Below are 27,011 nucleotides of genomic sequence, written 5' to 3' on the forward strand. Positions count from 1 at the left end.
GTCCTCATGTCAATAGTTGTGCTTCAATTGATGTTTTGTGTGTTCATAACAGAATGTAGCACCATAAGGTGGTTCCTTTTTGCCCATGTATTCTTAGAATTTGCATGTTGCCTTTTCCTTGCGTCTCCAATTATGACCTCTGTTTTGGCTTCACACAAATCTCTACAAAATGAAGTAAGCATCTCATAATTATTAATATATATATTAAAGATAACATAATTATTGATATGCTTATTTAATGAGCTTTTTAAAAAGAAAAAAACTAAACATGTTTGAATTTTGAAGCCAAAATCTATAATTAAGGGAGTTAAATTATTAACAATATTAATTAGGGTTAATGATGACATATTTTGAGAATATATGTCATCATTAACCCTAATTAATATTGTTAATAATTTAACTCCCTTAATTATAGATTTTGACTTCAAAATTCAAACATGTTTAGTTTTTTTCTTTTTAAAAAGCTCATTAAATAAGCATATTAATAATTATGTTATCTTTAATATATATTAAAACAAAAATCTTATGATATCATCTTAAACAATTTGGGCCAGTGATTGTATTTCAATCTTATGTTTTTCACCCTTAGATCAAATTGCTGATATCATCTTCCCAAATGGAATGTATTTAATTCCAATAAAAGTTTTCCAATTTTCAAACAAAATTAACTTAGATCCATTGAAATTGAATGTATTTAATTCTAATAAAAACTTTCCATATTTTAAATCTTGAATTTCCAGTTATAAAGATTTTAAAATGGTCAACTTTAAAAACATATTAAAAACAATTTTAATTAAGGCATTAAATTTCAACCATTAATATAAATACATTTATATTAGCAAATCATTAATATAAAATCCATTTTTTTATTAGGAAGCCGTTAATACCAAAAAATCAAATTCAAATTATTACATACATATACTATTCATCCTTGAATCCACGGCTCACACTTATTTTCAATCATTGTCCTTTTTTTCAAACCTTCTTCTACAACATCATTCTTATTGCTTATAACTTTGATCATCATTCTCTGCTTCAAACCTTCGTTGTTGTGCACTAGAAGGTCGGTACCTTCTTTCACTTTTATATATATATTTTTTATTATTTTTTTGTTCCTGTATCAAATATATATATTCATATATTTCGATTTTCTTTGTCACAACTTACATGAAATCGATTAACAACTTTTATGAAACTTTTCAAATAAATAGGAAAAGTTATTACGTACCTTTAATCCAGAAAAAAAAAATAATGTACTTTGATGGAAACCAGTTAAAACATAATATAGCAAAGTATTTTGATAGAATGACAAATGCACCCTACCCATTTTCCTATTCATGACAATCAATTTTTGTGTGTATTCGTTTAGCATGATACATCTATATTTTTATCCGAAGGGTAAATCATTAATTTAGTATGTATAATGTTCTTTAGAAGTGTAAATCGGTAATTTAATTTAAATATTGATCAAATCGTGAGCCGCCACTATTTATGTTTGTTTGTTTATCTCAATCTGGTTACTGTTTTTTGATTTTATATAATATCTTAAATTGTTGGCTGAATTACAAGGATTGCAATCTTGATATAGAACTTAAATAATTTGTTAAGATAAATATATGGTAATACCGAATAGAAAATGGAGGATAAGGGTATAATAGGAATAAAGAGATATTTTTTAGTGTTTGAATGTAAATTAATATCTTAATATGATGGTTGAATTACAACATTTCTAACTTTAAATTGAAATCATAACTAAAGGTTATTGATATGACACGTATACTAAAATGATTTTTTAGCATGATACTTCTATTTTTTATCCAAAGGCTAAATCATTAATTTAGCATGGACTATGTTCATCAGAAGGGAAAATCGGTAATTTAATTTAAAAATGGATCAAATTGGTTGTTGTTACTATTTCTGTTTGTTTGACTATCTCAACTTGGTTACTGTTTCTGACTTTATTGTCGAATATAATAACTTCATATTAAACCATTTTTAGGAATGTACGTGTAAAGTACATTGTTATAACATTTTTAACAATAACCCGTTGTGACTTTTTCGTGTTGCAAATGTCTTTTAATTTATTTTTTATTCATTATTAAGGTGATGAGTTTTTATAAACAATTTAATCTAGAAAAAGTTAAATTATAATTATTCTAATTTGTACATGTTTCTATAGAGTAAATACAACCTTTCAAAGATTGTTTTCTATGACTAAGAAAATTATGTTTTTTTTTGAAATCTCATAAAACATCGCATAAGGTTTTTTTGGCTTAACATATTAAATCAAACAAAACAACAATATATAACTTTTCATGTTAAATGCTTAATCTAATAACTTGTACTCGATCCTTAACAACCTCTATAAATTGCAATGACTATGCTATTTTATACAAATTATAGGAATAGCTATGCACCTTAGGTGTTTGACGAAATGTGTCAAAGAATCTGACACAAGTTCTCAACACTCACCTCACAACTAGGTATAAATTTTGTTTTTTTTTTTCTAGATTTTTCGCATCATGTGTTTTTGATGTTTGCAACTTCGTAGTGTTACGTTTTTTTTTTTTGTCTTGTCTTAGGTTTTTCTATCGCTGATAGGGGCTTCATTTTATTATTATAATTATTATTGTAAACTATCCATTCAATCTATTGCACTTTGTTAGGACTTTTATCAGCGTGATAATATTCTAATAAATTGTCAATTTCTTGATCTTTTAGAAAAAGATGTTCTAAGTAGATTACCATATACTACTGTGGTATTCTATTTTGTTGATTAAGTGGTCTATGATTTGACTATGATGATTTTTATAGATTATGTTTGGAGTAATAATTGTTCCTGTCACAAAAAATACACTCAACGAAAAGTGAAAAACGGTTTTTTAAATCAATACCCTCATCAAACATTAAAGGATATTTTTTCATCTTTGATGGCATGTAACAGAGTTTTGACTAAAATTTTCAATTTTGTCGGCATATAACATGTTATTACTTAAATAATGATATTATATATTTGGGCAATCAGGTTTTCTTCGGTTCTTAAATTATTTTGCAAAAAATGGTCCAATTTGGTATTATTGGTCTCACAAAAGGCAAGTCACATGTATCTTTTAGCATATCCATTGAGTTTAATAGTAACTCAATAGTTTCTTGTCTATATTTCTTTTTAAAAAAAGGTTAAATCTTGATTTAATGAATGTAAGTAAGCAGGTAGTAAATGTGCAAGGTATTAAATATGGGATGATCATGGCTATGTCAAGCCAAAATAAAATTCTAAAGTAACAAATGTTAAATTTAATAGATAAGCACTTGTAATGTATAATACATATTATATTTCCCAAATAAATAACCAAAAACTAACATCATCCCCAAATAAATTACATTTTAACTAACATCAATAAATTATGATTATAGTGTCTTGATTTTTTATTATACATTATAGAGAGTCGGTTACTCTATAGTCAATATTTTTATATTTGTATCGTTTTTGAACTACAAAAATTATATTCAAATAATAAAAATGAAATGAAACATATACGATGGAAATAATGCAAAAATAACCTTCAAATTTGGTCTGATACAAAAAAGTAGTCTAGAACTTATTTCTAAAAGCAACAAGAAATAACAACGATTTCAAAAAGAAATGAGAAATTGCAACGAACTTTTCAAAACTATCAAGAACGTATAATATAGAATGATAATAATGCTAGAAAAACACCGAGTTTGCTCTCATGTGAAAAAAAAATAATTTTATATGAAAGTAGGATTGTAGTAATACTAAAAGAACTTATATGTTTTTTATCAGATGCAAAAATGGTCGAAATATACTTCTAAATCGATAAGAAATAGAAATGAACTTTTAATTTGTCTTGAATAACCATTTAATAGCTATATGTAAAAGATATAAATACTCAACATTTAAGACCATCGACCTTACTCAAATGTCCGCATACGTCTTGAAGTAAACATTCATTTTTCCAGTATTTTATCATTATCAAAAAATAAAAAGGACATCATCATGTGTTTAAATTGTTTAATTCGTCTAATAATAACAGGTAAGTTGTGTGCCAATTATGTATTTTGACATTTTCAATGAGTCACGGGCAATATCTAAATCGATCAAACATAATTGCTTTTATATTTATTTGTTAGAGTTTCTTTATATTTAATATTGTGGGGGGTTTATGTGGTTCCTTTCGAATAAACATAAATACGTTGCTATTTTTTGAAATAAACAATTCTCTTTTGCAATATAACCATGAAATAACAATGTATTTTGAAAGTACATTGTCAATGTTGGATTATACTTGCGTAGACCCGTTTTCACGCATGGTTAGCTATATATAGTTGTTTCCGATGTCATAAGTAAAAAAGGTTTGAATGTACTTTGTGACGAGCAATATCGTTCAACTAATAAACCAAAAAATATTGTCTATGAAGAGGTCCTTCAACGACTATATATATTTACCAACTTCAGTATATTTTCTACACATTTCAATAATACCAATAACCTTGATTATTTTATAATTATTTTGCAATATATATATACAATTATATTTTCTTTATGCGTTTCCCGCGTTTAACGCGGGTCATAATCTAGTGTGTGTGTGTGTGTGTGTGTATATATATATATATATATATATATATATATATATATATATAATTAAAATGCTAGTCTTACCGTTAGTAGTCCTCATTCATGAAGCCGGTCTATAAGGTGGGTATAAGGTTGCTACCTATAAAATGACGCTTAATGGGTGTATACTCACACCCACCGCTTGCTTGATCGGTGGAGGGTCGTTAGCCGAACGGGTAGGATAGGGCAACCCTATCTCCTCATTAAAAGTATAAAATTAAAATACAAAGTAACTACATGTTTTTCAAATTCCCAATCCTAGTTACTTTAGGAAAAGTGAATTGATGCAAACCCATGAAATTACACTTTGCACCCTTGCTAAGAAGTTAGTGGAGCGTGTGTGGTTTACCGGCACACTAATTGGTTCTAAGCAAAGGTGGCAAAGGGTGATTCATTGTTTATCATAGTTCGGTGGAGCGTGTGTGGTTTACCGGCACATCGAATAGGTGATTGTAACAATGAAGGCACCGTGTAAATTTGCATGGTTCGTCCAACCTATTAATAAGATAATCCTTACCTTATTTTGTAACTATCACATAATTACAATTCAGCCCCTCTAGTTTAATTAATTACATTTGATCACAAAATTAATTCTTAATTAATTATTGACCAATATTAACTAAACAAATATGATTTCTCCTTTAATATATTATTCTTATAACATATTAATAAATCATAATAACCTCTCTCTCTCTCTATTTATTTCTCCAATCAAGTTGCTTTGGTGAAGGCAACCCAAAAGGACCATGCACCATCGGGTCAAGTACATACCAAAATAGTTATGGACTTAGACACTAATCCAACAGTCTCCCACTTGGATAAGTCTAACAACTATTCTGCGTATGACTTCAGATCCTGATCTACAATCGTAGCTTTCCAAAGCCGCTGTCAACTCTGATCCTATCAGATACGCGTGTCCTTAGATAAGGGATCATATATTCCTCCATTCTAGATATCGTATGAGATATGATTTATAATCATTCTCTTTGTACTATCTCTCGATTCCCGATTTATGACGACTGACTAATTGAACAAATCAAATTAGCCCTAGCTTGGCCGAGCATTTACATTTTTCATCACTAAATCATCGAGGGGCCCAAAGATATCGCTTTTATTCTACCTTGGATAAAAGGAACAGATAAAATTTGATACAATACTTGCTTGCACTCACTCACCGAATCACACACAACAATATGTTTTATAACACCAAGTTACTAGTGCGTTTACATATTATCAATGTGCAACCGATTTGCAAGATACAACTCACACATCTCGGTTTCAAGAATATAAGATGTTATCGTCTCACCAATCACTCGTGATATAATTCATGGAGTGATCCAAGTGAGCGTGGGTTTAATCCAATGCTCAAATCACATTCATAAGCACTCATGAACGTTGCAACAAACATTTGCTTTTGTCTAATACTCTTTAGACAATCCACACACCAATTCACGACAGTCTTCATTCATACCTACTTCCAACATATGAACGACTGTGGCCCGTTAGAATAATTTGACTGTTCTTAACCAATTAAATTATTCAGGAAGTCAAAACATGCAAAGTGAAACACAAGAATAATACTAATCCCATATGGCCTCAACCCTTTGAGCATAAATAAAACACCTTTTATTTATCACCATATCGATTACTCATTATTTGTTGTTTCGGTTAATCAACTTCTTACTTGAATTATTACACTTGTCCCATGCTCCTAACATGCACACAATGTTTACCTATGGTTCTTACTTTGTGAAATAGACCAAATTGAGCACATTCCTAATCATTCTCATTTCACAACTCCAAATCCTTTTTCCATAAGTGAAAGAATATCAAATTCTTGCTACTTATAGATTATGCTAGATTCTAACATTTTATGCAATGATCCTTTCGTAATGTCACTGCACCAAAGTCACAAAGACTATTGCCAATGATATTACAAAGTCCTCTATCGGAGATTGTTACAAGACAATTCCTTAGATATGATGTCTCTCACTAAAAATACATTTCTTTCAACATCCTTTTGCATAAAAGTTTCTAATCTAGTCATAGATTTTCAATATTCAATTCCTAACATGGACACGCTTCCATATTTTCCATATGACAACTCATTCTTAATAGAATCTTTTCTATTCATGATAATGTCGATATTGTCCATCCAATATGGAAACATTTCCATATTTTCCAATACTATACTTCCAACTACTCACAAGCGACCAATCCTCGTCGAACTTTGGATTGTCCTTTGATAGTTGTTTAATTATTTTAGTCAAAACCAATTCTAGTCCCTTTTCCCTCTAAATGCGCTCGACATTTAGAAAATTTTAGAATGGTCAAATATCAAAGCATTTTCAATCGATCCTATACCCGAAGCGTATGGGACACGACGCATAATGTTTTATTTGCTATGTTCTCAAAATTCGAATTGTGAAGAGGAATGCCGTAATCATAATCGAAATTTTAAGAACACACTATATACCTTTGACTAAATCTATTAACATTCCACAACCTAAGCCTTTAGATTTGAAATGAAGCATAATATTCTCTCCCTTAATTATAGCAAAACAACCTTTCAACTCTTACAACTTTGCAAAGTATGACTCTTGTTTTCTATAATTAATATTGCTAACCTTGAAATACTTTCCTTAATAATCATACAATCATAACATTTATGCTCCCACTATCATGATGATTATTATAAAACATAACACTTATGCTCCCACTAGCTTCGACATGTATTCATCTTAACTTTCAGAAAAACAATGCTTATTGAATTTCTTAAGTTCATGTTTCTAATACTTAGTGCTTTGATAATCTTTTATCAAGGCTTCTTGAACTTATACACCTTTGCCTTAGATAGTTCATATGTGTGTCTAAACAATTAAGACTAATTGCCAAACCTCACAATTCAAATCATGGAAAGGGATACCGTAACCATAATCGAATTTGAGAATGCAATTTTACAATCACTATCTTCTTAAAATCTTTCTTAGTGAAAGCATTTCCTCACAATCATTTTCATGAAGGAGGAAATCTTATGACACTTAGATTTGAGCGGTGTATGTGTTCCTATCCATGTGAATTTGTTAAAACCAAAGTTTACGACAAATTCAAACTCATATGGACCGAACTTTCTTAATCTTGATTTATTGCCTTATGGTAGCACAGCTGCCCACCACGTCTTCCAAGTAGTTAAGCAGCTCACCTTTTCCTATCAATGTACCTTTCATTGATTAAGGTGCTTTGCCTTTTATGCGTTCAAAATGAGAACTCATAGAACTCACATGCATAATTAACTCGATTGGATTGGCACAGAAACAAAATAATGTCAACACGATAGGTTGTAAACCTCAACTCGTGTGCTAGTGATGATCGATAAGGTTTATTTGATTTGTTCTTGAAACCTTTTAAGACCATTAAGACTCCCACTTACTCCTTGACATATAAGATTCTCTTGTCAATAACCATTTCTTGACAAACAATTATCCAAGAGTTAGTGTAGCTCATATCAAAATACTTCATAAATTGGTCCTAGTTGGTCTTTGTCTTATCCAAGACATCACAACTTTCCACATTTGATGAATGTTATAAACCTTTAATACTTTTCACTCATTGTCACAATCTTAACTTTAAGACTTGTTATGGAACGAAGTATGATTGACTTCTTGATTTAACCATTTCTTCAATTCTTGATTCCTCTTCTTAGACATACAATTGTACTAAGACTCACTGATCAATTGAGATATAGTTCTTAATCATTAAGACCTATCATAAAGCATAAAAGGTACTCTCCCATCTTCTTAGAATGGAGAAACTTTTATCTTTCTTCCTACTTGATTCTTCTTATTCGTTCTGCTATTGATCTAAACCCTTTAATCAATTCAAAATTACACTTAATCTTGTAAGTATAATCATATTTACTAAACCTTTAGTAAATCATGACGAATATCTTTGTTACTCTTATGGTGGACTTGATCAACACGCAACTTTGTGTATTCGATCTCCAAGTCCGTCACTTGACACTTTGTCAATGAATTAGTCTAATTTCCAAATATGAAATTTCTCATTCATCGTGTAACCAAGTTGCATGATTCCAAATTTCTGTCCAATTGAAACTTGGGCGATGAGAAACTCTCCCTATTTGGTAAATTTATCGACTTTTCCATAAAGATCATAAATAAGAATCATATCCATTTGTTGTAGAAATATGCAAACACCAATTTTCATAATGATTTCATTGCAAGGAAATAAACAAATAAATAAATAAGTCAAACGAAAATTTATTTTATTTATAAAAGCAGCGGCAAACATTTGTCCTTACAATGCAAAATCCATTGAAAACTATGTATTTCAAAAGAAATCAATTTCTAACAACTCTATCATAACTATCTAAGCTCAAAATCTAATCTTCAAGTCCATGCGATCAAGATCCATTCCTTGTGATTAGATTCATCTTGCTCTTTCACCAAGCTTCCTTTCTTTTTACCGATCCTGTAAAACATTCAAATGCAATCTTATTACATTATGTATTAAGAATTAATGAATAGGAACTTAATGGAGTTAGATAGTCGATTTTACCTGAAGCGCAGCCATACTCTTTGACTTTCCCATCTTCTGGACTCTTCAGGCTCTTTGGGCAGACTTGTATCCAACGCCCTTTCTTTTGGCAGCAAACGCAGGTCGGTTCTCCTAGAACGTCCTCGGAAGCATGGTCGGTTGATTTTTCCAACAAATACGCTCCATTGTTTCGCCAAATCATTTCTGATTCAGCAGCAATGAGCATGTAAGTTAGGTCAATGAGGTGGTCGTCATGATCCATCATATAATAATTTCTTTTGAACTCATTATATGATTTAGGAAGTGACTGCAAAACCCAATTTACAACCAACTCATCTGGGAATGACACACCCAACATTATCAACCTATCAATGTGTGATTTCATTCCTAGAACGTGGGCACACACGGGTTTACCATCTTCATGTTTCATTTCCAATAGGGCCTTAGTGATATTGAACCTTTCAATTCTTCGATCTTGTGGGTTGGGGAGAACAATAGGAGGAGGAGGAGGAAGTGAAGCATGATTTCTCGTTCCTCGATTGAATCGTGGAATACCATCTTCATGTGGAATGCTTGTTCCACGGGATTTGGGAAGACCATAGTTGTCGAACTTTGACATATACAAAACGGGAGAAAAACAAATTCAAGTTAGTTGATTGATTGAGTCCTTAGTAAATCACCCAAATGAGATACTAAGGCTAGGACCCAACACAATATTCTACAACTCGGGAGAGGGATGCCGTAACCCTAATTGAAGAATATTTGAAGGTAAGTGAATGACGATTCACTAATTTCCACCACGAAAAACGAAAAAGAAATTTAAATTTTAAATCTATGAAAACACCTAAATCCTTTGAGATTCATTGAACTTTCAATGGCATGTTTAAATCTCGATATTCCCCTCTTGTTTGTGACTGGGATGCCGAGGATCACAAAGCGGGTGTGAATAACCATGCAAACTTACATGGTGCCCTCACATGTTACAGTCACCTATTCGATATGCCGGTAAACCACACACGCTCCACCGAACTATGACAAACATTGAGTCACCCTTTGCTACCTTTGCTTAGAACCATTTAGTGTGCCGGTTAACCACACACGCTCCACTAACGTCTTCGCAAGGGCACAAAGTGTAATTTCATGGAATTGCATCAATTCACTTTTGCCTAAGTAACTAAGATTGGGAATTTTATGAAAACAGTTAGTTACTTTAATAATTCATTATACTTATAATGGAAGGTTTCGTCCTATCCTACCCGTTCGGCTAACGACCCTCCACTAGTCAAGCGTGCGGTGGGTAAGAATGGATACCCATTCAATCGCCATTTTATAGGCAATTTCCTTAAACACCCCTTATAGACCAGCTTCGTGAATGAGGCCTACTAACGGTAAGACTGACTTTTACTCATACATATATATAGTGTTAGACTTTTAATGTTATATATAGTATAGGGTGTATGTTATACTTTCAAAATACTAGGTGGTTTAATTTAACAATTATACTTTTAATTCAATTAAATTGTTAACCTAAGCTTTTATGGATTTATTAAACCTCTTTAAATTATACACCTTAATAAAACCATAAGGGTGTGATATGAACTTTTTCAAAACTATACTAGAGTTTTAGAGTTCAACATTCCTAATTAAACTTTTAATCAACTTTTAAATTCCAAAACTTGAGGGCAAGTTTTGAAACATTTCAAAACATTAGGGTTTAGGATTTAAATATACATCAAAATTAAACCATTTAATCAAGATTTAAATTCCAAAACTTGAGGGCAAGTTTTGAAACCTTTTTCAAAACATTAGGGTTTTAATTATTTAAATTTCAAAACAACAAAACTTTTGGGTTCAAATTTAAACTATAAAACCTAAGGGGAAAATATGAAACTTTTCATAACAACAAGGATCAAATAACAAATAATCTAAATTAACAATTAATCACATAATTATCCATATTTGATTTATTTAATGATTTCTTGCAAAACAATTTACCAATTAAGTCAAAATAATTAATTAATTATCACATAAGGAAACAATTATCTTATTAATTGATAAATATATTCAATTAGATCAAGAATATAGTCAAATATATCATAAAATCGGATTAATATTGATCTAATATGATAAGGTAACTATCCATAATCAAAAACAACAAGAAATCCCGAATATATCTTTGTCTGACGCACCGACTCGCCGAGTCACCCTCTGGAACTCGCCGAGTAAGGGCAACTCGCCGAGTCCACAGTGGGACTCGCCGAGTCCTTCAAGCAGAACACCAAAAATCAAAATTTTCAAACATATCAAGCATCAATACAATAGAAACCAATCAAGTCTCTGATACCACTGATGGGTTTTGGTCATAAGACATCCTATGTGCTCATACAAACCCTAATGCTTGGATCTAGGTTTCTCTATTGTACATGCAAGTTATCCAAGGCTATAAACCCTAATTCTAGCATATGGGAATCAATATTAACATATAATTAGGTTTAAGATATTACCTTGATTGTTATGTAGCAATAACAATCCCAATTCCTCCTTGAATTGACTTTGGAGGCTTAGAGTCACAAGTGTCACTCCTCTAATGGCTTACAAACACCATGAGCAAATGGAGAAGGTATAAAGAGATAGGAGAGGTATAAGAATTCGTCTCTAGGACCTCTTGGGAAGGGATGGACGAATTCATGAGCCTTGGGGTCTTTATATAGGTGTAGAGATTAGGGTTTTAGTCCTTATCCTTATCTAGTTGCTTGCCCACCAAGTAACCATAAGATAAGTCTTGAAACCCCTTATCCTAGTCGAATTCTAAGACCTTATCACCTTAAATTCGTCCAACCTATTAATAAGATAATCCTTACCTTATTTTGTAACTATCACATAATTATAATTCAGCCCCTCTAGTTTAATTAATTACATTTGATCACAAAATTAATTCTTAATTAATTATTGACCAATATTAATTAAACAAATATGATTTCTCCTTTAATATATTATTCTTATAACATATTAATAAATCATAATAACCTCTCTCTCTCTCTGTTTATTTCTCCAATCAAGTTGCTTTGGTGAAGACAACCCAAAAGGACCATGCACCATCGGGTCAAGTACATACCAAAATAGTTATGGACTTAGACACTAATCCAACAGTCTCCCACTTGGATAAGTCTAACAACTATTCTGCGTATGACTTCAGATCCTGATCTGCAATCGTAGCTTTCCAAAGCCGTTGTCAACTCTGATCCTATCAGATACGCGTGTCCTTAGATAAGGGATCATATATTCCTCCATTCTAGATATCGTATGAGATATGATTTCTAATCATTCTCTTTGTAATATCTCTCGATTCCCGATTTATGACGACTGACTAATTGAACAAATCAAATTAGCCCTAGCCCGGCCGAGCATTTACGTTTGTCATCACTAAATCATCGAGGGGCCCAAAGATATCGCTTTTATCCTACCTTGGATAAAAGGAACGGATAAACTTTGATACAATGCTTGCTTGCACTCACTCACCGAATCACACACAACAATATGTTTTATAACACCAAGTTACTAGTGCGTTTACATATTATCAATGTGCAACCGATTTGCAAGATACAACTCACACATCTCGGTTTCAAGAATATAAGATGTTATCGTCTCACCAATCACTCGTGATATAATTCATGGAGTGATCCAAGTGAGCGTGGGTTTAATCTAATGCTCAAGTGAACGTTCCCGCCTACGCGTGGATATAAAGAACGTCGAAAACGGAGTTTGTATGCAAAAGATACGACCGTTTTAAGAAAATCAGACAGTAAAACACTGCTTTTCTTTAATCGCGTAAAACCGAATCGATCCTTTGAGATACTTACGCTTTGCCGACGGGATTTCCGATAACATTTTTGGACTCTGGTTATAATCTATTATTTAATTTCACACTCGAAATATTTTTAACAAAAATATTTACAAAAGTCGCGAAACGGACACCGCGAGCCGTTTAGACGCAAAACTTTAAGTGCGATTTCCTGGAATTCCGTAACTCCAAAAATTAATACGTTCGGGTTTCTGGAATCGTTGAATTACCCTCTTTCATAAGAAATTTTTGAAAATGCAATCCAACATCGGGATCTCGATTCATCAATTTATAAGTGTTTTAGACAAGTTAAAGGATTAAACTACCTTGTGGGACCCACTAATTATGAGCACCTATTTCCAGCTCATTCTTTGCCCACGTGACAGCAACCCTCTCCATTCCTTTCTTTTTTTTATCTTGAGTGCAAGCTTCCCCAATCAAGTACAAGCATGGTGATTGAAGCATGGGGCTTCTCTTCCATTAGTGTATCCCCTTACACTATAAATAGAGCTTCATATCATCTCCAAAAAAAATCACACCTCAATCTTTAGCTTCTCTCTCTCAATCTTGATCTCTATCTCCCTCTATATCACCTTGAAGATCGTCACCATAAACCACCATTCCACCACCCCCTGTTGCCGCTGCTTTGTGAGTACTCCACCATCACAATTTATTTATTTTTGTATGCTACATTCGTTAGCAAATGCCCAAGAACTAGTTTATTTATTTATTTTGCTTTGTTGTGCTTAATCGAAGAAGAAACAGGAGGAAGTGATTACCTTCCATTCAAATATCTGTAACTCACGATGTATGAATGAAAGAGATGCACTGTGCAAACTTTGATTTGTTTTATTTAAATAACACCCATGACCTTTTTTGAATTTACGAGATTGACCCCTCTTTTTTTAAATGGATTACTAATCATGCCTCCACTATTCAAACTTCATTACGAAATTAATTTTAAACCCCCTGCTATGGAAATTATTTACAAATTTAGTCCTAAACACCTAAACTAGGATGTATATGTTCCATATTGGTCTCTCATTTGGAAATTATATTTATAATTTAGTCCAACTAAATTATTTAATTAACATAACGGACACTATACCTTGGTTAATTACCAAACTACCCTCCAAATATTAATTATATTAATATTTCCTTAGGAAACTAAATTTTCTCGGAGATTCGTATTCACGGAAAACTACTCGACCTTCTCGCATCCATTCCAGAACGTTATTCATCTATCGAACGTTAAAGTGAGTGCATAGTTACTTTCAGCTTACACATAGATATGAAGTATTTTATATAAATTACGTACTATATATGCATATTATCTGAATACTTGCTATCTATGCTGGATGATCGTTTTATACATATTTTCAATGATTTAAACTGTATATGTATTTTATATCTACAAAATGTGTTGGGTAAAACATGGGTAGATGTAATAGTTGCTGTGTGACGAAATAAAATAATGAGAGGCCTCGTTATAGATGTTATTGATGATCTAGTCATCTAGCGGAGTATAGATGACAACCACGAACTATTCTAGATAGTCCAGTGGAACACTAGCAGGCTCGCAACTTATAGGTGTTTATTTGAACTGTGTGTTTATTTGAACTGTGTGCTCACCAGATGTACTCCATCCCCCGCATGGTTGCCTTAAGGACATTTGTTGCTGAGGAATCCCCTTAGCAGTAGTGTCCGTCCCGATGATAATCCTTAGGATAGGTCCCTTATGATAGATGCTTAGGGACTTAATGTGAGGATAACGGGAACGGGTAATCGGGTTTGTTTAATTTAATGAAGTTAATAAACTTATTTATTGTGGGTTGAAAACCCTATGTGCTCACCAGGCTCCCAATCCTGATCCACTCAGTTTCTTGTATTACAGGTAGTGGCGCATGAGCATAGATGTGATGTTTTGGACGAGAGATTACGGATATAGGCCTGTAGATATGAAATAATGTAGTAAGGCTTATATTATACTGTTTATGCTTTTGATCTGTACGAACATGACATCCCGAGTCTTTTAATGAAATACATTTCTATGGAAATGCTTTTGATAAATCTTTATCATATTTTGTTTTGGGACAAATTCCGCAATGCTTTTATTTAAAATGTTACTCTGATTTTTAAACAAAGCATAAACAAACCGGTCTTTTCTGACCGTGATTTTGAGGATGTCATAGGATATCATCAAAAGATAACCCAGCAGATCCGCTTACGAAGGGACTGAGTAGGGTTAAGCACTTGCAGCATGCTAGGAGTATTGGGCTGAAGGATGATATTAGTTTAGATTATATTGTTTTAGAAACTTGTAATAGATAAATATAATTGACATTTGATGATTAAATAAATGAGTATTATTTATAAGTAAAGTTACTGTCTTATGTTAATTGTTTAACTATTGTTTCACTTTGCATGTTTTGACTTCCTGAATAATTGAGTTATTAAGAATAATCAAATTATTCGAATGGTCCACAATCGTTCATATGTTGGAAGTAGATATGAAAGAAGATTGTCATGGTATAGCAAAGGTTTGCTGCAGCGTTCATGAGTGCTTATGAACTAGTTTTGAGCATTGGAACAAACCCGCGTTTGCTGGAATCACTTTAAGGTATATATGTATATTGTAAGTGATCGCAAGATGATAATATCATATGGTCTTAAAACCTAGATATATGGTTTGTTATTTGTTAATTGGTTGTACATTGATGATGTGAAACCGCATCAGTAAATTGATGTTATAAAACACATTGTTGTGTATGATTAATTGGCGAATAAGTAAATGTATATAAGTCGAAGTTTATCTGTTACTTTTATCCTAAGAGGGTAAAAGCGATATCTCGGCCGCTCGATGATTTGATTTGAGTTATGTGTCGGGCCCGGTCAGAACTAAATTGATGTGTTCGATTAAGTTCTATGTCGAATAAATCTGAGATCGAGAAACTAAATGCTGGACTATGATTGTGTCCGCATGATATCTGAACAGAGGACTGTACGATCCCTTATCTAAAGGACAAGACTGATAAGATCAGAGTTTGACAGCGTCTTTGAAAGCTACGATTGCTAATCGGATTGTGCTTGTGTATATAGTTACCGGACTTATCCAAGTGGGAGACTGTTGAAATAGTGTCTAAGGCTGTAACTATATTTGGCAAGTATTTGACTCGGTTAAGCATGGTCCTTTTGGGTTGCCTTCACCATAGCAACTTGACAAGATGATTTATAATGAGAGAAGAAATATTATTAATATATTATGATAATAATAATATAAGGAATAATAATATTGTTATTTGATTAATATAAGTCATAAATTAATTAGGAATTAATTTGGTGACTTAAAGAGGTTAATTGAATAAAGGGGCATAAACTGTCAAATGTGTGATAGTTGTATTTTGGGCTATGAATCTTTATGGATGTGAGGGTGGACGATTTTAGGGTTTGGAGAAACCTAGAAATCGTCCAAGGCCTAGTCTATAGGGATTATTGGATTGCTTAGGGCCTAAGTTATTCAATTAGGGTTTAAGGTGTAACCCTAGTAGCTCATAGTATATATAGACCCATTGGGTGGAGGAAATCGGCATTCATGCAAAGCAAGAAACCCTAGGGCCGATTTTCTCACCCTCCTCTCTCTCCATTATCATCCTCTTGCTAGTTGGTGTTTGTAAGTCATTAGAGGAGTGACAATTGTGACTCTAAGCTCCAAAGACAAGAAGATTCAAGCAAGCAACTCAAGGTATTCCTTTAAATCTGATTTCATATGTTATGAATTGAAAGTTTACACTAGATCTATCAATATAAGTCTTGGATACATTGCATGTTCAATTAGAGAAACCTAGATCCAAACATTAAGGTTTGCATGTGTACATAGGAAAGTTCTTATGGCTCAAACCCATCAATCTAGGTAATGAGAAGTCAAATCAGAAAGTTAAATTAGGAAGTAGATATAATGTCATCTAGGTTAATGACAAACCATCCAATTTTTAACACCTGCTATACCCGTAAAGGCGTAAACCAAACCAGAGAGGGTGCAATTGATTTTTCTTTAAAAATGAAGCGGCTTTAATTATCCAAGATAAAATATAGCAGTTAAACCATAAAAAAAAGAACAAAAATATACTAGTTTTTATGTATATTGCTTTTTAATATATTATATACCCAAAAAATTGTGTCGGCGGTAAAAATATATAAGCATCTTAGTACAACTTATAGTACATAACAATTATTTTTATACAACAAAGGTTACCGATAGATTTATACATGTATTTAATACTAAAAGTTAATATTTTATAATTGAATTATATATTATTAAGTTAGAATACAATAATTATTTATAATAATTAAAAATCTATTAAAATTATGTTAAAACTTATAAGATATTTAGCATTATTATTATTTTTTATTAGAATACTTAAATATTTATGGACCAAAAACTTATAAGAAACGAAATTACAAATATTTTAAAATTTTAAAAAGGAAAATCACAAGAAAAAGAAATAGCTATCCAAAATAGTCTATCTAAAAAAAAGTTAACGGCTCAAAAAGAAAATATTTATCATGTGCTACTTATTCTTAGTAGCAGTAAACATAAAAATCTTGTTGACATCATAAATTGCTAACACATTTAGATAAGAATCATCTTTTTTTTCCTTCCTTTAGCTATCAATAACATATATCAAAGTTACATCAAGTGCACCGACCGCTCAATTAAAACTCATTGTAGCCTCTTATTATGATTCGAAATGTTTGAGTTTAGATTAAAAGAAATTGATACTATCATATCTTTTGCAAAATCATCATTCTATCCAAGACTTTAAAAAAAATATGATTTTTTGCCTTTGAGTATTGAAATTTACGCTTGATGCTGCATATCGTTGACTGTGAGAAACAATAATGGGCAATTTTTTTATGGAGTTTTGGATAGAATGATGATCTTCACAAAAGATATGATAGTACCAACTTCTTTTAAATCCGCATCTAAACATTCCAGAAATAATAAGATGCTACAATGGGTTTTTGACGGGGCAGTTGGTGCACTTGATGGAACTTTGATACATGTTATTATTCCCGCTAACAAACAAAATTTACCTAAATGAAGGAAAAATGTGATTGTTATCAAAATGTATTGGCAATTTGAGACCTAAATATAATTTTTACCCTTATTGTGGCCGGTAGGAAAATCGTTGCACATGATTAGTTTTTTTGAACGACTGGTTAGTAATTAGAAGTTAAATTCACCAAGTTAATTAATACGTCTATGCATGAGTTTGAATGCATGACCTCCAATCTAAGAAGTTTTCACCTCTACCAAATGGCCTAGTTCCACATTGGCAAAACTAAGAATATAGTAAATAAATATTATCAGAAACATTAGTTAATATATGGATCATTCTTGTTTCCACCACCAAGTATGTTTATGGTTATATATATATATATATATATATATATATATATATATATATATATATATATATATATATATATATATATATATATATATATATGACGTTATTTTAAACATTTAATTATTTGACTCTTACATATAAATATTAACTTTGTGATGTCGTTATTGTAATGTGAGGTATTTTTTTTGGAGATTTTCATCGACGTGCATTGAACAATAAAGATTTTTTTTACCATACACATGCAAAACTTCAAAATGTCATTGAACGTGCTTTTGGTGTCTTGAATAGGGGTGTTCGTTTGAATGGATCGGTTCGATCAAATTCAATCAAATAAATCCAAATTGATTTTGATTTTTAAAACATATATCCAAATAGTCCAACTAAATTCAAATCTAATCTAATCCGATCCAATCAAATTACAATTCAATTGGATCAGTTTATATAAATTGGTTTTCAAAAATCAGAATATTTTTAAAACCACATATAATTAAAATATTATCCAACTTTATAAAAGAAAAAAAATAGCATAGTTGTGGTTTAATGTTTATAAACAACTACTAAAAAAAATTAAAGTTTAATATTTTATAGATATTTTTTTAGAGAAAATACATATTAAGGTTTTTTATTAGGTGAAACTTTTTGAATCTATTTGACAAAAATAAAAAATAATAATAAATATTTGTAGATATATATTAAAAATAAATAAATATTAAATTGTTATTCGGTTCTTATTTTATAAACTAAAACCAATATGAAATTCAAATTAGTAATTCGGTTTTGTAGAAAACTAATCCAAAAATGTGAATACCCGAACCAAATAGTCCAATCCAAATTATCTAATTGGATAATTCGGTTTTATTCAAATAACGAACAACCATAGCCTTGAAAGCATGATTCATTATATCAAAGAGGATGGCTCCATTTATGTTGGTCACACAAACAAACATTATCATTGCATCTCATGCGCTTAATAATTTCATAAGGAAAGAGGGTTTGATGTTTGAACGATGAGTTCTTTACTCAATAAGATCAACTCGATGTGTTGCTTCAAAATAACCTTATGCGTGTGATGATTATGAAGACGAGGTTGAAGCACATGGTAGTGTAACTAATTGACCAAGAATATATGGTTTATTTACGAGATGAATTGCTAATCAGTTAATGTAAAATATGGAAAGAATGTTTTTTTTTAAAAAAAAAAAATTGTTATGATGGATGTATGGATTAAATTCTAGTATTTTAAAACTAGAATTATCAGAAAAGTCTTTTTAAGTTAAAAGTTTCACTTTATTTAAACTTCAATTTTTTTTAATAACTTACGACTTTCAAAAACAAATAATTTTGTTTCTTGCAGAGTGCAACACACATTATACCTCTTAATAAAACAAATAATATGATACGTAGTAATAATTTCCACGTTTGTGCATGTCTATTATTGTCTAACGTAGTTTTCAACCTTTTGCCATAAAACTAGAATATATCAAAATTATTTTTTTTAGGTTTTTTACTTGAACAATCCTTTCATTTAAATTGTTTAATAAACTTGTTTCTTACATAAACATTCTAAAAAATCTCTTATATATAATCGATTAAAAGTATCATTAATTCTTAGACTTATATATATGTAATATGTTACGATTTCCTATGATGAATATGTCTTTTTTTTTTTTTTTCTTCTCTTGTGGTGTTCCTTGTGCTCAACAGAACAACAAACTCTATAATCTCGTTCAAAATATGATAAGAGGAAGATAGCAACAACTGTAACTTAAACAAACCATCTTAAACAGATCATCACATGCATTAGTAACACACTTGGTTCTTCAAGTCTTAGCAACCCAAGTGTGAAAGTTTTAGGTTTTTTAGTTACTCTCTGTGTTGTTGTTCAGCATGTCTAGAACAGAGAAAGCTGCTTTCTGGAAACGCTCTTTGTCTTCCTCTAAACTTTTTTTCCTCTCAAAAGCAGAGTATTTGCATTTCTCTATTTCTTCTATTATTCCACTTGAGCTTTGGTCAATTTCACTGTGTACAAAAGTAGAAAAGAAATAGGACAACATTCTAAGCAAAAAGCTTTTTCACAATCTTTGAGTGAAGTGAATACTATATTATAGACCATTACAAGTTTGTTTACTCACGTAATCATCTTAAGCATATTCTCCATTGCAGCTTGTACTTGCTGTGAAAGCTCTGCAGATAATGATCAAGTTATTAGATGAGATTCAAACAGTAACATTCAAATTAAGATTCAAGAAAGTCAACAGAATCTACAGTTTTCTAATAACAGGATGGTTGGTTTAACTAAATCAATTTGGCATTGACATCATATCACATTCTGAATTTCAATCGGTTGAGTTATGAGTTCATGAAAAGCAGGAGGCTAGAGAAAAATCAGCAGCAAAATACTACAATAAGTTCTACTAAATGTAGTATGCAGGACACTAATGGTGTGCAAACAAACACTGCATCCAGAGTGGAGAAAAAGATAGATATCATTGATCAGATCTGGATCTACGTTGCTACCATATTAATCAAAAACAAATGAATTTGAGACTGAAATATTGTATTGTCTGCAACTTAATCCCAGTTTCAAACATAGAGATCTGACACCAATTGCAGGAATTGCTTTTCCAAGTGAGTAATGCACATATTTGTGATAATCCAATGCCTTAAAAACCTAGCACAGCAAAGCACTCTCTAAGAATCTCCACTGTAATATCTCTACGTATCTAACTCAGACAACAAATTCAATCATATCATTGACATCGCAATTGAAATCGCACTCACAAATTATACAATCCTTTTTTATTTTCTTAAAACATACTTATAACGGCAGGACATTCTCAGGCTATTACGCTGTATATATTCTAAAAAATGCTGTATTCATACTAAATCAAAACAATGATCATGTAATTCCCTAACGAATTGAGTTTCAATTCAACGCAAATTAATTCGAATTCGACTTGGAATATTCGTTGATTTCGAAAGTAATTACCAATGATCAGTATACAATTGTGCTTACCGTAGACGACGTTGGATAGAGAGGACTGTCCGTCGGAAACCGGAAGAAGTTGCCTATTACCGGAGGGAGAAGCCGGCGGTGAAGAAGACGCCATTGAAGCTTAAAGTACGATCGATCGTTTTAAATGGAGCACCCGTAAGGCATGGACTATCTACCCATCCTCTTTTATAGGGATCGAGTGAAGTTTTGAACAAATAAAAGTGTTTTACATAAATTGACTTTTGAATTAAGAGTTTTCATTTTTCAAAGTGCATTGCTATAATTGATTTTTTTTCTGTTGTATTGATAATCAATACTTATGTGGATCTGTCCTAAGAGCATCTACAATGGTGAGTTTAATGGGAGAGTTAAATGAGGTGGCAAGTCTAGTTGTCATTTAATGGTGAAACTCTAACATAGGGAGATGTCACTTTGGCATTCAATGGATTTGGAGCTCAATGGCCATTGAACTCTTCAATGGGAAAAAGGAAAGTTTTTAATCTTAAATACATACTATAAATTAGCTTTTGTAACTTTCTATTGAATTTTGTAGAGTTGAATGCATTGTAGAAAAAAATTAATTGAGTTGCATGGAATGTAGAAAAATAATGTGGCAATCCATTGAACTCTATAAAATTCAATGCATTGTGGATGACCTAATTTATGATGTCATCATTGTGGATTTTTTTTCGATTTCAAGCTTAATACGGGCCTTTTTCGTCATTTTCCCACTCTTTCTTTCTTGCATCCTGATAACTTTTATTATTTCCTAAAATGTAATCATTTGGGTTGCCTAAATTAGTCCTCCAATACCACTTATTAGAATCCATTTAGACAACCAAAGCCTCTTCTTTTTCATTAGTCATATTATGCATATTATGGTTCGGTTGCGTTAAAGATTGACTATGATCTGTGATATATGTGTAAATATATTGCAAATAATAAAAGGATTAAAACTTTATGTGGAAGTGGAACACGATCCTATACATACATGCTTCATGGAACCCATTATGTTCAATGTAACTATGTAAGGATTGAAAGAGGTGTAATGGTAATATGGTATAACGCTTTGGTATATGCTATAATGTTATACTAACAGTTGCATAAGATTAAGCTGAAAGCGTAATTGGGTAACATTAATATTTATAGTAAACGAAGTTAGATGAGAGTCTATTTACAAAATTTAATATCAACAAAATATAAAATATTTTTTCAAGTTATAAGATTTTTTTAATAGGAATATTTGGTAAAGTTTAATAGTAGTTTAAGTTTATTTTTTCTTTTTTTTATAGGGTCATCTGTTATAAAATATTTTTGTTTTTTTATATATTAATCGTACAATGCTATAATTGGTTAAGTGAAAAAATGATTCTAGATTCTTACATCAAATAGAAAACAAACACAAACGGGCAAAAATTTCGCCACTAACCATATCTGAATCGAAGGAAACTGAGAATTATACGAGTTGATTCATATAACCCGTTTCACAACTCACTGAGAATCGGTCAAAACTCAAAACTACACAGTTCGAGTATTTCACATTTTATTTCCAATTTCGCACTCCACAACTCCACATCGTGGGATTTCTCTTAATTTTGCTTCTTTTTTTTGAAATAGCTTTTAGAGAAATGGCTACACAAGCCAATCTAATTGATATTGATTAATGAATAAAATCTTATTGAACCCAAATTACAACAAACAATCAATAATCTTAATCACAAACTAAAAATATTCCATCTTCAAAATTCTAATTCCACTCCTATCCCTCCGATTCCGACCTCACACTCTCGAGAACCTGAACAACCTCCGCCATACTCGGTCTCCTCAATGCCGATTCCGACGTACACATCAATCCCAATTTCATCACTTGAATCAACTCATTCTCCACAAACCCATTCAAACTCCTATCAAAACAATCCGAAGCTCTCCCCCTTTCAATCAAACCCCTCACATATTCACACAAAACCACCACCTCATTCCCCCCCACCCCCTCCACCGGTTTCCGCCCTGTCACCACCTCCAACAAAATCACACCAAAACTATAAACATCACATTTATCACTCAATCTCATACTTTGAGCCAATTCCGGTGCCACATACCCCACCACATTGTGAAACCCGGTCAAACCGTAATTATCAAGCAACGGTAAAAACTTGACTAACCCGTAATCCGCAAGTTTCGGGTCGTAATTTTGATCTAACAAAATGTTGTGGGATTTCAAATTGAGGTGAAGGATTTGAGGTTTACAGTCGTGGTGAATGTACGACAACGCCCTTGCTACTCCTAACGCGATGTTAAACCTCCGTGGCCAATTCAATTCCGGGTTTCCGATTCCGGAGCTACTCCCGGAATGACTGATTCCGATTCCGTGGAGGTTGTCGTAGAGGTTCCCGTTTGGGGCGAAATCAGATAAGATTAATTGCATGGTGGATGACCAATAGTATCCTTGGAAAGACACGAGATTTGGGTGTCGAAGCGATCCTAGCCGTCCGATTTCTTGTTCAAATTCATCTTGGCTCTTGATTCTTCCTAAAGATTTGATCTTTTTTACCGCGATTGAAATCCCACCGTCGAAATCAGCTCGATAAACGGTTCCGATTGTTCCGGAACCGATTAAGCAGTTTTTATCGAGTAAAGCTTTGGTTCCTGCTTCCCAATCTTCATATTTTGATGGTAAAGTTTTGCTGAAAAGAACTAATTTTCCGATTATTAAATTGGAATCTGATGAAGCTAATGGTGTGCTTTCTATGATCATTGTTTCATCTTCTCTTCCTCTTCTTCTTCGGGCTTTCATGTTCAAGATGATTATTATAATAACTCCGATCAAGATCAATGAAGCAGCAACAATGGCAACAATGGTGGAAACGCTTAGTTTTGGTCTTTTTGATTCAGAATTTTTTGAATCTCTTGTACAAGATTGATCCAATGGGGGCCCACAGAGCTCTGGATTGTTTGAAAACACTGAGGAATTGAAATTTTGGAGTGAAAATGCAGGGATCTGACCCGATAGGTTGTTGTAGGAGACATTGAAGTGACTCAAGTTTGATAGATTTGATAAAGTTGAGGGAATTGACCCGGATAATGAATTTTGGGATAGATCTAATGTCTGGATTTTGGAGAGGTTTCCTAGGGTTGAAGGTATGGATCCGTTGAGATCGTTTTTGTGAAGATCGAGGATTCTAAGGTTGGACATGTTGTAAAATGATTCCGGGATTCGTCCCTGTAAAGAATTTCCTGAAACGTCTCTGTAAATGTAACGAAATTAGGGTTTGAAAATTGTTGAGGTGAAGAAGAAAGCGTAAGGTGTAAGTGGACTTACAGTTCTAGAAGAAACCTGCAACTGCTCAAGGAATCCGGGATTCCGCCGTTGAGATCGAGGTTATGAAGATCGAGAACTTGTAGAAGTTCAATGGAGCCGAATTCTTCTGGGATTTCACCAGTTATTGAATTATTCCCCAATTTGATGACTGAAATTCTTTTTAGATTTGAAATCTCCACCGGGATTTGACCGTTTAATCTGTTGTACGCCATGTTTAAAACCTTCAACCCACTGCATTGTGAAACAATGCTCATAGGGATCTCCCCTTCAAAACCATTTCCAGCAACATCAAAAACTTCTAGTTTTTCACTACAAGTTTGAATCGGTTGAATCTGTCCATCGAATTCGTTATTTGAAACATTGAAATAACTCAGATTTGCGAATTCTAGAGCACTGAAAGGGGCATTCCCGGAGAAAAGATTACTGCCAAGATCTAGAAGCTCTAACGTTTGACAATTTGCGATTTGATCTTCAATTTTTCCAGTCAACATGTTGTTTCTTACAGACAAGTAAGCTAGAGGTGGGATTTCACAAATTCGTGAAGGGAATTCGCCAGTCAAGCTGTTGAATGATACATCGAATCCTTCGAGATTCAAGCAGTTGTTGATGATGATCGGAATTGTACCGGAGAGATTGTTATGGGAGAGTGAAATGAACTTTGTTTTTTCACAGAGCTTAAACAAAGACGATGGAATCTCTCCTTGGAAGCCATTCTTGGACAAATCGAGAAACCGAATATTAGGCAAGTCCCCTAAAAATTCAGGGATTGAACCAGACAAAGCGTTGGAGCTGACATTGATCTTCCATAAAGTGGTGAGCTCTTGAAACTCCGGTGGTATGATTCCGGTGAATCCGTTTCCGAAGAGGGTGAGAATCCTTAACGATTTCAACTCCGATAATGCCGGCGACAACACACCGACCAAGCTAGTGTTCCATAACACAATCTTATATACATTCCCAAAAGAATCACAAAACACACCGCTATAATCTCTACATTGATCTGTACTAGAATCCCATGAAATCAAACTATTGTAAGGATCGATTGTAATGTTACCTTTGAACTGAAGCAGGATCTCCTTCTCCGAGGCCGCTGCAGCCACCTGATCGACAGCCGCCGGCGACATGAATGCAATTAGCAAAAGAAAACTGGCGGTGAAGTAGCAACATTGTTGAAATAAACCTCTCATTGATTCAAATACCGGAACAAATGTCGATTACTGCTACTACACTGCTACTCTGTGTAACCATTTTTTACTCCGATTCAAATTTGGGGAAATGGCATTTCCGACGAACGTTAAGAATTAGGTTCTGGTTGTAGGTGGGTCAAAAAACAAAGAATCAAGTGATGAATTAATAGCTTGTGGTTCAATTTTGCAGAAATTGAATTGGGTATTCAAGAACCCTAGATTTTATCTTGAAGGAGAGGGAATGTGGAGGGAGATTGGTGTGAGTTGTTAATGGTGGAAAAGGATAGTGGTGGTCCACGGTGGTGATGCGGTGGCGGCGATGGTGACGATCTTTAAAACTTTAAAGCATATACTAAAATGGTGGTGATCTTGTTTGCTTCCTATAAAAAGATGGTTGCCTTTCACATGCTCTGGTCATCTTCTGATTCTTTAGATTAATTAATGAAGATGGAAATGAGATTTATTAATTAAATTGAAGTAAATTACTACAAAAATAAAGGAAATGGAAATTAATTAAAATTAAAGGCATGAGAATTAACAAGTACAAGTTGTTTTCAGTGAGGGTGTGTACCTGTTCAGCGCATTTATTCCCTCCACCAACCCAAGCCAGCACCACAATATCGCCATTACCATCAACCCCCCAATATAGTTTTTTATTTTTATTTTTGACTTTAATGTTCAAAAAATGTATTTTCAATATTTAAGAATTACATATTCATAATTTTTAAAAAAATATATATTATTATAAAAATTACCAAGAAACCACTAGAGTTGAATGATTTTTGTTTTATATAAATTTGACATATAACTTTTTATCAAAATGTAGTTTTGTTTTATGATTGATGCTATAAAAGATCTTTTATATATAGAGTTTTTTTTTCATGTTAAATATTAACCTTTTTTTCTTTAAAAAGGAGTTTGTATTTCTTTCATTTTTTTCGAAATTTTTTTAATTGTTTATTTATTTTTTTGAAAAACATCTCATATTTGACAATTTTTCTGAAAAAAAAAACTCTCAAAAAAGTTAAATTAATACAAGGTCTAAAAGAAAAAAATTGAAATATAATC

The 27,011-nt window shown here is 32.3% G+C and overlaps 2 protein-coding genes and 1 long non-coding RNA gene across 3 annotated transcripts; 1 reads left to right on the forward strand and 2 right to left on the reverse strand.

Annotated features, from left to right (window-relative positions):
- The first annotated feature begins 13,463 nt into the window (after positions 1 to 13,463).
- On the forward strand, positions 13,464 to 15,256 carry LOC145059058 (uncharacterized). Its single transcript, XR_013686613.1, has 3 exons — positions 13,464 to 13,679; positions 14,195 to 14,287; positions 14,926 to 15,256. It is a non-coding gene; the product is annotated as an uncharacterized LOC145059058 (long non-coding RNA).
- A 4,897-nt stretch (positions 15,257 to 20,153) lies between these two features.
- LOC145058130 (polyamine-modulated factor 1-binding protein) lies at positions 20,154 to 21,625 on the reverse strand. The gene is made up of 3 exons (XM_079006044.1): positions 21,459 to 21,625; positions 20,575 to 20,626; positions 20,154 to 20,461 (listed from the first exon to the last, which is right to left on the reverse strand). The coding sequence occupies exons 1-3, from the start codon at positions 21,550 to 21,552 to the stop codon at positions 20,302 to 20,304; spliced, it is 306 nt and encodes a 101-aa protein (XP_078862170.1). The 5' UTR covers positions 21,553 to 21,625; the 3' UTR covers positions 20,154 to 20,301.
- Positions 21,626 to 23,055: 1,430 nt separating this feature from the next.
- LOC145057801 (putative LRR receptor-like serine/threonine-protein kinase At1g12460) lies at positions 23,056 to 26,549 on the reverse strand. Its single transcript, XM_079005701.1, has 3 exons — positions 26,515 to 26,549; positions 24,757 to 26,370; positions 23,056 to 24,682 (listed from the first exon to the last, which is right to left on the reverse strand). Exons 2-3 carry the CDS (start codon positions 25,941 to 25,943, stop codon positions 23,197 to 23,199), a joined length of 2,673 nt encoding a protein of 890 aa, XP_078861827.1. The 5' UTR covers positions 25,944 to 26,370; positions 26,515 to 26,549; the 3' UTR covers positions 23,056 to 23,196.
- Between the last annotated feature and the right edge of the window lie 462 nt (positions 26,550 to 27,011).

The sequence above is a fragment of the Lactuca serriola genome, chromosome 6 (assembly GCF_051521515.1).
Source record: "Lactuca serriola cultivar US96UC23 chromosome 6, Lser_US96UC23_V15, whole genome shotgun sequence".
In the NCBI taxonomy this organism is placed as follows: domain Eukaryota; kingdom Viridiplantae; phylum Streptophyta; class Magnoliopsida; order Asterales; family Asteraceae; genus Lactuca; species Lactuca serriola.

Excerpts from the sequence above, each read along its gene's own strand:
- LOC145058130 (XM_079006044.1), bottom strand. The coding sequence starts at position 21,552 with ATGGCGTCTTCTTCACCGCCGGCTTCTCCCTCCGGTAATAGGCAACTT. Across the intron at positions 20,627-21,458 it reads TCTATCCAACGTCGTCTACG|AGCTTTCACAGCAAGTACAA; the intron begins GTAAGCACAATT and ends CATTATCTGCAG. Across the intron at positions 20,462-20,574 it reads AATATGCTTAAGATGATTAC|TGAAATTGACCAAAGCTCAA; the intron begins GTGAGTAAACAA and ends TTTTGTACACAG.
- LOC145057801 (XM_079005701.1), bottom strand. The coding sequence starts at position 25,943 with ATGAGAGGTTTATTTCAACAATGTTGCTACTTCACCGCCAGTTTTCTT. Across the intron at positions 24,683-24,756 it reads TGCAGGTTTCTTCTAGAACT|AGACGTTTCAGGAAATTCTT; the intron begins GTAAGTCCACTT and ends TTACATTTACAG.